This window comes from Triticum aestivum, chromosome 3A (assembly GCF_018294505.1).
Source record: "Triticum aestivum cultivar Chinese Spring chromosome 3A, IWGSC CS RefSeq v2.1, whole genome shotgun sequence".
NCBI classification, from domain to species: domain Eukaryota; kingdom Viridiplantae; phylum Streptophyta; class Magnoliopsida; order Poales; family Poaceae; genus Triticum; species Triticum aestivum.
Window position 1 is genome coordinate 648,390,153 of NC_057800.1, and position 11,757 is coordinate 648,401,909.

Sequence of the window (11,757 nt, forward strand, 5' to 3'; positions counted from 1 at the left end):
GTGTCTCCTTAATTCCTCTCATATCACGGTCTCCCTAAATCTCAAAAGCTTCATCCACACAAAACTCAACAAGGACTCGTGAGATGAGTTAGCATAAACCATTGCAAAAACCTTATCATACTCTACTGTAGCAAATCACTAAAATCATTATTCAACATTGCATACTAAATGCTATGCATATTTAATAGTCCTATCCTCAAATAGAATCATTAAATAAGCAAACATATGCAAACAATGCAAACATAACATATTTCTCACTGCCCATTTGTTCTGTGTATTCCTCTGATATATGTAGCTGTGCAATTTTTGTAATAATTCTTTGAAGAGGAATGCTTGCTTTGGTTAAGACTGACATATGAGGTTCCCTGAGTTGTACTTATCCTCCATCGTGTGTTCATCACCGCCTCCAGCCGTGCTTCGAGTACGCGGCGTCCTTTGGCGGCGAGGAGGCCCGAGGCGAGGTGGCGCCTGCCGCCAGTCCCCAACCCCGTGCCTCTAGCCCCTTCTTCGCGCACGCGATGAAACGGTCGCTGATGTGGGAGAGGCCTTTAGTGACGAGGAGGCCCAGGGCGACACAGCCTGCAGTGGCGCTGGTGCTCCCAGTGCAACCACTCTAACGACGGCTAGGTGAGCCATTCCCCACCCTAGAGGTGCAGGTATTCTCCTTCAGTGATAGGTTTTTCTGTTTCAGTTGATTTTGTGCGGGATTTTATCGCAGGATGTTGTTGTCTCACATTGCGTGTGCTTTCTCTCAATTGGTTTGGCCCTGGCTAATTGATTTCAGATTTCTGTTGCCTGCAGATCCATTGTTCTTGTCGTCATTGGGCTGGATTGGTTGTCGCGCTCATCGACCTATGGGTAAGCCTCATTTTGACCCGGTTTTCATCGTCTGCTTCAGTTGAGCCATGATCTTGACACTTGTTTTGCTGCGGACTGGTCCATTCTTTGTAGGAGCTCCTTTTGGTCGACCCCCTCGTCTGTTCATTGTTGGATCTGTGGCAGCCTTCATGTCTTCGTCCAGGGACTTACAGGTCGACCCCTCTTCTCCTCCTTCTTTTCGTTGTTGTTCATTTGCATATCTAGGTTGGTGCTCGTGCGCGTGTATATTTGTTGTTGTTGTTGTTGTTGTTGTTGTTGTTCATTTGCATATCTAGGTTGTCTACTGGTTTTCTTTACTTGTTTGCTTCTTTGTGGATTACAGGAGTGCACTTTGGCTGGATCCTACTCCCTCCGTCCGGAAATACTTGTCATCGAAATGAATAAAAGGAGATGTATCTAGACATATTTTAGTTCTAGATACATCCCTTTTTGTCCATTTTGATGACAAGTATTTTCGGACGGAGGGAGTACTAGGGATGAATTTTTTAACTCGCTGACATGCATCCGGAGAGAATATTGATGGCTAGGGTTGATTGTGCAACGAAGGTATAATACTTCTCATGAAGGGTCATAATCTTCATCAGTTTGCTGAAGCTAAACAACTAAGCACATTAAAATGAGATATTCTTGCAATTATGTTGATTTGTGGTGAGAGAACCTAGAGAATTATTGATGTGTATATTCAGTTCATAGTTGTCCTGTTTATTACTGCAAACCTGAAAGCTATAAACACAGGATGTTCTTCTCACATGAAAGTATAGTTTCTCTTTTGATTTATCTTAATTCCCATTTCTGGCATAAACTAAATAATATACTAAGTTGTAGTATTGTATTGCTAATGTATTACTAAATCAAGCAGTGGTGTGCATTGGTATCCTTTTATACAGTGTAATGGTTCACTGTGTGAAATCTGCTCTTTCTAAAATGCACTTCATTTTTCATTTAATAACTTTAATATTGTTCTCTGCATCTTAAATGGTTTCATTCTTTATTATTTGTTTATCAGCTGCACTGACACTAAAGTACATATTGTAGATGGCAAAAAAATCAGGTACTTCTGAATGTCGGTGGACCAGATAGGGTTTCAAAATTACAGATGGCTGAGTCTGTTGCTGAAGTTCGTGGATACAACAAGTCGATAATCAAATCTGTGCCTGCAGCATCGGTATGAACTCTACCTCTGCTCATGCAAACTGTTTTCAGTGATTGTCGTAGTTCACAATGCACTACAGAATAGTCACGAACTTTACAGTTTGAATTAATTTTGCAGTTGTGCTAGCTTCTTTTCTCTTCCTTTATGTCTTAGGTTTCCAGCCTGTCTGCCTGACATGAGTTTATTTCAAGCATCGTGTAGTCATATGGCCATTTATCAATAGCTAATGGCCCCATCCATTTATTATTATCCAGGTTAATCAGGGTGTAGCTTCACCGTCAGACATATCCATGAATATCACCAAAGCTAACTGAAAAGCTCGATATCCAGCCGCTTACATTCCTGGTTGGAGTCAGAGCTATACACTTGACGCAGAAGCCAGTACATGATATTTATAGTTTGTTCAAGTTCCTCCACAAAATATCGAAGTGTGACTAAGCGCATGAAGATTATGCCTTCTTCAATGCCATATTATGCTGACAATTTTGAGGTAACTCGTGCAACCCTCGTGTTGTAGCTATTTTTCTTGTACATTGTCTTATAGCACCCGTTCTGTACTCTAATCATGTGAATTACTCATATTCAGGAACAAGCTGTAGAAGAGAGTATCTGCTCATAATAGAGATCCGCCTCCCTGTGACGAGGAGTTCATTATTTAAGTAGTTGTGCATGCCATTTTCAGTAAGCAGAAGCATTACATAAATATACATTTTGACAATAGGGCAAAAGCAGAGGAAATTGATTATATTTTCGTTTTTCTTAGGACCAGGAGCAGCTGCAGGCTATCACAGAACCAGTTCTATCATTTGTTCTGCAATGAAGTAGGCACACTCCACAATCTCAGTTCCTACTCTTTGTTATGCGCTGAGAGGAGGGAAGAAGGACAATGCGGTCGCAGCCCTATCCGCACCCTTCCCACCTGATTCACCCGCAGCACGCCATGCAGGTGATCTTCTCTATTGATATATTAAGAACATTGACTGCATTTCTTCTCTATGTTTCCGGACATTGTATATATTGTGTCTTGATAATGAAGTTTTTTAACTTCTATCTCCTGTAGCAATAGTCTCTTTTGTTCTTGCAAAAATAGGCAACTGCGTATATGATTGGGCATAAGCTGTATACCGAACACATTGTATGACCCTTAGTTATCTGATGATCATAATAATATTACAATTCAATACTCAGATTAACTTTCTCAACATTACTGATTTGAATTGGTTTATGAAGTAAATTAATTGTTCCTCTACCTCTGCCATTTGGTCTTGCATTCATGGGAAAACTTCATATGGGTTCTGGCTACAGTAAGTTCTATTTCTATGTGTACTGGAGTAACATTTTTTGATGGTCTTGATGGTTTGGTTGGGGGTATTGCTACTACTTTGGCACTCATTGGATTATCTGTCACTGCTCTTTCGATTTGCTTGGGTACCTTATTATTTCTGCCTACTATAGTGTTTTCTCAAAGTTGTAATCCCACATCGTTAGCATACTTGGTTTTGCATCTGAAAACTATCGGCCATAATGATGTTTTCTCAAATGTCAATTCCCAAAATGAATACTGGACTTGTGGGTGAGGAGGAGGACGCAGAGAAATATCACATATGCTGAAAGTGAAAGTGTTGATAGTCATTAGAAGACAACTAAACAACAAATGGTTAGAGTTCAGTTTCAGTTATGTATCAAATTTATTTATTTCATCGAGATGTCTGAGATTTAAATTAGAAGAAATTTTATTAGCTTTTCCATGCGGCTACAAAATCCCCTCGCTATTGTTTGATCTTGACAGCCTCTGAACCTGTTATATTCTGTAACTTTGGAGAATATGCTGGACATTCACTGTTGCTTGAGATATTAATATGTTCTATTTGAGATATATGGGTCATTGGATAAGTAGGATCCTCTATACCAAAGTGAACATGTTAGAAGTATTTACTAGATCTCCTCTGCTTTTTTGTGCAGGTGGCACTTTTGCTTGTGTCTTGTTTTCTTTTCGAAATGGTGAAGCTGACAATGATAGCTTGTATCACTGATGGCCTACAATTGACGGAGTGCTTAGATGGTGGTTATGTGAAGGATGTTGTCTTCTACAAGCAGCAAGCAAAATTGTTGTTCAAAAACATATCTAAAGACCAGCATGAACCATCAAGACTATCAACTGAGACTGGACCATACCGTTTCCAGGTCAGGGTATGTATTTACAGTACATCATACATTTTTTGCTTTCAGCAAGATGAGGATAATGTGACTGTTTGTGTGCGTGTGTGCTATATGATACATTTTCGCTTTCGTCAAGATGAGGATACTGTGACTATTTGTGTGCGTGCGTGCGTGCTATATGATACATTTTTTGGCCATAATCAAGATGAGGATACTTGACTGTTTGTGTGGGTGCTTTAGTGGTTCTAGGTTATTGTAGTAGTATAACTTGGCTTCGTTTACACAAAATCCAAATAGAATTTAGTTTGGAGCTGGTCAAGACATGGTGTAGTATTTATAACCTATTAATTTGGTTGGACTGGTCAAGTGTTCTATCAATTCTTGCTGCAGTATTTATTCTGTAGTATGTACTAGCTCTTAGACAAGATAATTGTTTAGCCCCTGATTTCTTAGCTACTGGTTGGTCCTGTAAGGCTACATCCTTGCTTTCTGATTAGTGTTATTTGAATCTATAGCAGTGGATATGCATAGAAGATCCGCTAATTCGGGTTTTTTGCCTTTATTTATCATGTGATGGCCGTTGTCGGAGCTTTGCCGCCTTCATCTCGACTCCGTCGAGGTTCCAGGTTCATGCTTCACCGCTCTCCCCACCGGTGATTTGCGGCGGCTGCGGGGTCTTCCCCTGCTTTGGTGGTGGCTGGCAGGCGTTCGCCCGGCCAGATCTGGCGCGGAGCAGGACCTGTGATGCATGGCCTGGTTTACGAGGGCAGGGGACACATGGGTCCTTGGTCCGGCAGCATCGGCGGGACGCTGTGCGCCCGTCTGCTTTCTTGCTAGATACGTGTTTGGGAAAAATCTACAATACTCCTTCGAGGTTTACACATCAATTGCAAAGGGTTTTCGGAATGCATCACTATATTGATTTTGGTTTATACATGAATTGCAGAGAGTTTTAGAAAAGTATCATATTGTTTTGGGTTTATATACGAATTGTAAAATGTTTTAAGCATGTGAAAATCAGAGCTCATGCGGCAGGTGATTTTTTTCTTGCTTCTAATGCTACGATGATGTTATGTATACTAAAAAGGACTCGTGCACACTTGCTTTGCTCCCTACTGTTTATGATCAGTTGCCAAACATTATAATAGGATATAACATTACTTCAAAACTAAGTATGTTCCTTGGTGATGGTGTATTTATTATGAAAATAAATAGGACTGCTTACGCATGGTGATGTGGTATTGCTACTCGAGTACTTACCCTGTTTCTGTGACAAAGGCCTGTGATAGATATGGTTAGACACATATTGAGCGTCCAATTTCATAAATATTGAGCATACAGTTTCAACTTAAACTTAAACAAGAGATTGTCTTGTTGTCGAGTTGTGTTCAGTTCTTTCCATGTAGAACTTACTAGAAATTCTTGCATACATCCTAAACAAATAAAGAACTGTATGCATTTAAATTAAGCAGTTCCGAAGAAAGAATTATTTCAAGTTATTTTGTTTGGAGATGAGTTTCCTTTTCTACACCTTTGTGTGAAGGATGGAGCCTCCACAATGCCTATGAGCCATGCTTTTTCCCACCCAGTAAAATGGTCTATTTTCAAGTGGCATCATACGGGGAAGGAGGGGATCTGAATCAAGAGTCGTAATGGTGCTTGTGATGGTATGTCTAGCACTTGCGCGACCCTGGAGTCTGGCTTCTTCTTGCAAGTAAGATCCTTTTGCTCTTCTATGCCCCCCACCTCTCTTGTGAGGATCTCTGGTTGTATTTGGGTAACCAGACCCCAAGAGATGTAATCCTATTTGGATATGAACTGTGTGTGCTAGCTTGATTTAGTTTATAGGAGTAGATTTTATAGATGAACTGTGTACGCTAGCTTGATGGTGATACATGCCATATCTCTGGATTGACTCCATGGGGTATCCATTAATGTCTGAGGTTTCGCAAGGAAATGAGTTTCTTGCATTCTCATGTTGAAAAGAATTGAAGAAACCTAGCAGAATATGGTGCCAAAGTTTTTAGTTCTTATTGGGTTCGTCCAACTATCAAGGTTTGCTGAAAATTATCAACTTGCTTTGTAGGCTTTGTATCATGTATCTTTGTTTCTGCAAGAAATCCAATTGGAATTGGTCTATTGTCTTGCACATGTACTTTCTTTTACTGTTTATGTATTTCAACCACTTATGTTATCTCTAAACCATTTCCGACGACTCAGGTTGACCATACTATTGTGAGAATCTCAGCTATGAATCATTCTTTATATCATGTTGGATTATCTTGGAATTCGTAGAGCCATTTACCGTCGAAGGATGTACTCACAGAACACAATCAGTGTGATTATGCTTTACTACACTTCTATCCAGAGTAATGGGATATGTATTCTGTACTGTACAGCTACCCTCTAATGCACTACCGATCAGCCTTCAATCTCTATATGTACAAATGACTTTCTAATTATTATGAATGACATGTGGAGTGTGCTGCTTTCTATATAAATGACTTGCTCTAATTCTGATTTATCAAACCGCGTTGCTTTTGATCTATTCCTTTTTGCCAAACTTGATGCTTCAAGCTTTGAGCTATTATACTAACACCGAATGTAAAATTTCAATGTACTATCTTGTGGCGTGCTCATATCACCTACTAATCCACAAGTACAAGTTCTCCATTCCTTCCTATCCTATATTAATGCTTTTGGTATCGAACTTAATGACAGTGGTTATCTTTTGTGGTCTTACGAACATGTTGAACTCAATGTTGCCTTATAATTTCATGCCAACATTGAACTCCATTATCTTTTTTATCACAAAAGAATGTTTTTTTTTCTTCACTTTAGTTTGTTATCATGTTTCATACGCTAAACGGAGATTCCTACTAACTTAATACTACTTTTCATCAAAATGTTGGGACCGGCACCCTCGCGCCTTGGCGCGATCCCTATCTAGTTCTAGTATTATACATGCTAGCTCTAATAGAAGAAGAGGAGGGGCACCTAGGTTAGACAGTCGACAGGCACTGCCATTGCACGGTACGTGGTCAAGGCACCATGACAGGCGTCGCTGTCGAGGATCTCGCGTATCCCGAGGTGTATCTCATCTCACCTCACCTAGCGGCTGATCAACACTCCGGTGCTCCTTGCTGGCAGGACATGCATTTCGCAAAAAGAAAAATATGAAGAAGAGAGAATGCTCTGGTACCTACGTGAGGCCATTGATGCCCGTCCACCAACTGCGGTCTGCGGAAAGCGATCCTGAAGTTACTCCAGCTATAGCCATGACCATAGGCCAGGCCAGGACAGTGTAAAACGCCGCTGGTGAACGCTGCCGCTTAACGGTACGAATCGTGAGAGACGGCCGTGCGTCGCAGCCAAAAGCGGTCGCCGTGGAGCCAAAACTGGAGACATGCAAGGCAGCAGCTGGAGCTAGAGCTACGCGCTTAAATGTTACTCCTACCACCTCCAGGCAGCGAGTGGAGTCAAGTGAGCTCGTTTTGGTTGCCTTCTCCGGCCGGGCAAAGCTCCCCCCCCCCCCCCCCCCCCCCCCTCACTCACCAACCTCTCGCTTTCACTCACTCTCAGCCTGAAGGGCTCGCTCTTGAAGGCCTGGGCGCTCCGGCCGGCAATGTCGGCTCTTGTGCCCCCGCCGCCGGCATTCCCGCCCCCGCAGATGATGTCGTACGGCGCGGTCGAGAGGGCGGCGGCAACGAGCGGCTCGTACGGTCCGGTGATCGCCATGCTGGCCGTCCTCGCCGTGCTCGCGGCGGTGGCCGTGGCCGTGGGGCGGTTCTGCTTCGGGCGCCGCGCGCTCGGCCGGGCCGGTGGCCACGACCTGGAGGCCTGGGTGGAGCGGAAGTGCGGGCCGTGCGTGGGCGCCGGCATGCACTCCTCCGCCCCCGCCGGCGACCTGGCGAAGCAGGAGGAGGGCGACGGCACGGCGGAGCTGCAGGAGCAGCCGCCTGAAGGAACGGAGCCAGGGGAGTGCAGTGGCAGTGCTGGTCGGTCCTGAGGCCAATTGGTCTTGCTGCACACTGTAAATGGTTCCTTCATTCTTCTCTTCGAATTTGTGTTCGATTGTTTCAAGTGGTGGTAGCTAGCAATGTCTACGTTTAGTTCCGTATTTGGAGCCTCCATTTCCTCTTAGAATTCCGTGGGAGTGAGGCTCGTAATGTGTGTGCTGATTTGATGACTTGGTGCCTCCAGCAAATGGCAAGCGAAACTGGGCTGATTTGATGTTTGATTGATACTCAAATCGCCGTGTCTAAAAAAAAGTATCTGCCGTGTCTCATGCATGATAGGTACTTATACACACATACATGTACTCTCACTCACTACCAGGAGTAAGAGCATATCAAGCCGCAAGTTGCTAATTTAGACCCCTAAACGCCAGCGAATGCGCCCGTCCACAGGCATTGACCGGTCACATCTAAAAATTTGCTTCGCATAACCAGACATCTTAATTAGCAAACCTCAAATACAAAAACATGCAACGTGAACGGAAACGTTGCAACAACTTCTTTCGACTATTACCTCAAGACATGCCATCGGACTCTCAAAATTTGACATGTTACATCTACATACTGGCTATGCAGAAAATCATCCATCGCTTTCCTTGCCCTTCCCGACACTCTTGCCGTTCTTCTCACGGAAGTAGCGCTCAAAAACGCAAAATGGATTCAGCCGGATCTGCTCGTCGCCTGAGCTGAGCTACCCGTTGCTGTCCTCTTTCTCCTCCTTTTTTGAGAGGGGGGGGGGGGGGGGGGGAGTCCGGCCATGGCACAGACCGCCGAATTTTGCTCCCGGGCGAGGGGCACGCGTGTTACCTCGTTGCCGCTACTTCAGGATGCGGGCACAAATGACTTCCTCCTCCATAGTAGCGCGCGCCACCGCATCCGTTGACTCCGCCGCCGCCATGTCGGCAGCGAGGTGTGCCTCGGCCAACCTTATCCTCTCCTTGCTAGCCAGGCCGTGTAGGACTCATACTCCGGCGGACCGAAGATGGTGAGGCTACTGGACCGCGATGATCCAGCCCCGGAGGATCCAAGTGTCTGTTGCGCTGACACAATGGATTCGTGCCTGACACATCCCCCCTCCCCCCGGGTCGGCCGGGCGCAGTCCTCCCGGGAGCGACGGAGGGTAATGCGGACGGCCATATCCTCCTCCATTCCGCGCGGAATAACACCCCAGTAGACGGATTCGGACTAGCCGGAGTCAAACCTGCTTCCCGCCATGCCGGAGAAGGTTAAAGATCGCCGGATGGGAGCTTGGGGGCGGAGTGGACTAGCGGGGAGTGGTGTGGCTAGGGTTTGGTCCGGAAAGAGGATGGGGACGAATATTTGTGGGGTCGGGTGGGCCAACGTGGCGGACACGCTCGGTCGCGCCCGGGCCACCCATATCTGCCCTAGATTTGAGGTGCATATGAAGGGTGTTAGTCAGCCTGGGCGTTTCAGGCCGGTTTGAGGTGCTCGTCTGGGTAGCATTTTTTTGACCGGTCATTGACCGGACTGTCCGGCCGGACGTTTGAAGAAGGCTTGAGGCGCCCGAAACTAGTGTAGAAATAGTTGGAACGTCGTGCCTCGCTAGAGGCGATGGCTTTGTGTTAAATATGCAGGGGCATATCCCTGGAGATGCTTACATGCGTGGGTTATAAGGAGAGAGAAAAACGAGGAAGAGATAAAGAAGATTAATTACAACACGCAGAACCTTCTAACTGAATTAAAGTGCTACACAAGATAACTCCTTGAATCTAGACGTGATAGAGCCTTATGCTTAACACCCGCCCTTAATCACAACTACGCAAGTTGAGATTACGTCTGAACTCTTCTATACCTTCGATTGTCAATGCTTTTGTAAAGCCATTTGCAAGCTAATCACGCGAAGGAACCTGATCTCTAACTATTTATTGACAACAAGTTCTCTCGCAAAATAAAAATCTATCTCAATATGCTTTGTTCTGGCATGAAATACTGGATTGACAAACAGATAAATAGCACCAATAATAACCAAAGCCATGAGCTTGTGGAACTTCAAGTTCCTTTAATATAGATTAGACCCAAATGATTCCGGTTGTTGCATTTCCTAACACTTTGTATTTTGCATCTGTACTTGACATGGACACCGTAGCTTGTTTTTTGCACACTATAAAATTTAATTTGGTCCATTAAAGATTCCAAATCCACCTATTGACCTTCTTTCATTAAAGCGGTCAGCCCAATCTGCATTAGAGAAGGCACTAACAAGAGTGAAGGAGGTCCAGAAGTCACTCATTTCTTTATATACTTCAAAATACGCTTGGCTGTTGTCCAATGAGCTGAGGTGGGTGACAGAGTCGATCCCGATGAATCTTGGGTAGGGGATCCTGAGCAAGTAGCCTAGATGCATTGGTAACAAGGACTTGGGGATTTACCCAGGTTCGGGCTCTCTTGAAGAGATAATACCTTACGCCAGGTTTTTGTGTTTGTATCGATTTGGGATGAAGTACAGAGTACAAGTTGATCTACCACGAGATTGTTCTGTGTCTACTACGAGCACTACCCTTTGGTTTATGTAGATACCATGGGGCCTAGATTATAGCTAAGTCGACTAGGTATATGGTAATCGTATCATAGATGACCTCTAAGTCTTGGAGTATGCGCCAAGCTTCGGGAATATTCTTTCTACACGCCATGGGCCTGCTAGAGATGGCCTACAGGTGAACCGCCATGGGTGGTCCTCGGCCTGGCCCACCTGGCCGGGAGACTACATGGTGAGTGATCCCTAGTACGAAACACCATCAGTAGCCCCTGAACAGGTCTTCAAGCCGGGGTTGCTCTTCGGATCTTCCAAATTGTTCTTCATCTTCAGTCGTCAGCCTTGAAAGCTGGTTTAACAAATATACTCATCTTTGCCCTTTTGGATCGCCGAAGTGTGTCCAAAGAGTTCACACGTCGAGCATCCGAGGAGTTCCTTCTAGGTTCCCTTGGCCTTCATTAGATACTTTGTTATTTTCGCGCCACACCTTAGGTTGAAGTTTTTCACGCGCTGCGGTGCCTTAGCCTCGAAGAGTTCCTACGCTTGGACCAAGACGACGGTCCGATCTTGTTCTGACAACATTTTGGGATCTAGACTGGGAAGAAAACATGCTAACAATTAGAGCCCATAGGGCGTGAGATTGCTCATGGGAGGCTACCTGTTGGTCTTCTCTGGACAGATTTTACAGAAGGTATGCACGAACCTGTTGGTCTTCTCTATGCCAAACCGTGTATGTCGGGTCTGATCTTTCTCTTCAGAGTTCTTGATGGTGGTGGTTTTGCCTGGCTCGAAGATGGTTTTGTCTAGGTACCCATACATGCATGTGCGCAGCTCAAATTTATCGATTGCACCTGGGCACGCCATAGGACAAAATTGCTGTGAGTGAGTTTTCCAGAGACTTGAGAGGATAGGCTGTACGAGGAAGATGAACCAGAGGAAGACGCCATGGCAAAGGATTGAAGTTCTATCCTAGGTGTGTGCAAGAGAAGGGACTCTGATTATCATATAGAAAGTGAGTGAAACGTCTTGCCTCGTTAGAGGCAACGACTTCATGT

General features: G+C 44.6%; 1 protein-coding gene and 1 long non-coding RNA gene across 2 annotated transcripts; both read left to right on the plus strand.

Annotated features, from left to right (window-relative positions):
* The first annotated feature begins 340 nt into the window (after positions 1-340).
* On the plus strand, positions 341-5,326 carry LOC123058926 (uncharacterized). The gene is made up of 9 exons (XR_006427323.1): positions 341-627; positions 802-858; positions 952-1,031; positions 1,202-1,425; positions 1,915-2,044; positions 2,287-2,522; positions 2,619-2,713; positions 2,796-2,978; positions 3,995-5,326. It is a non-coding gene; the product is annotated as an uncharacterized lncRNA (long non-coding RNA).
* A 2,388-nt stretch (positions 5,327-7,714) lies between these two features.
* On the plus strand, positions 7,715-8,444 carry LOC123058927 (uncharacterized). The gene has a single exon (XM_044481592.1). It carries the CDS (start codon positions 7,818-7,820, stop codon positions 8,199-8,201), a length of 384 nt encoding a protein of 127 aa, XP_044337527.1. The 5' UTR covers positions 7,715-7,817; the 3' UTR covers positions 8,202-8,444.
* The last annotated feature ends 3,313 nt before the right edge of the window (positions 8,445-11,757 follow it).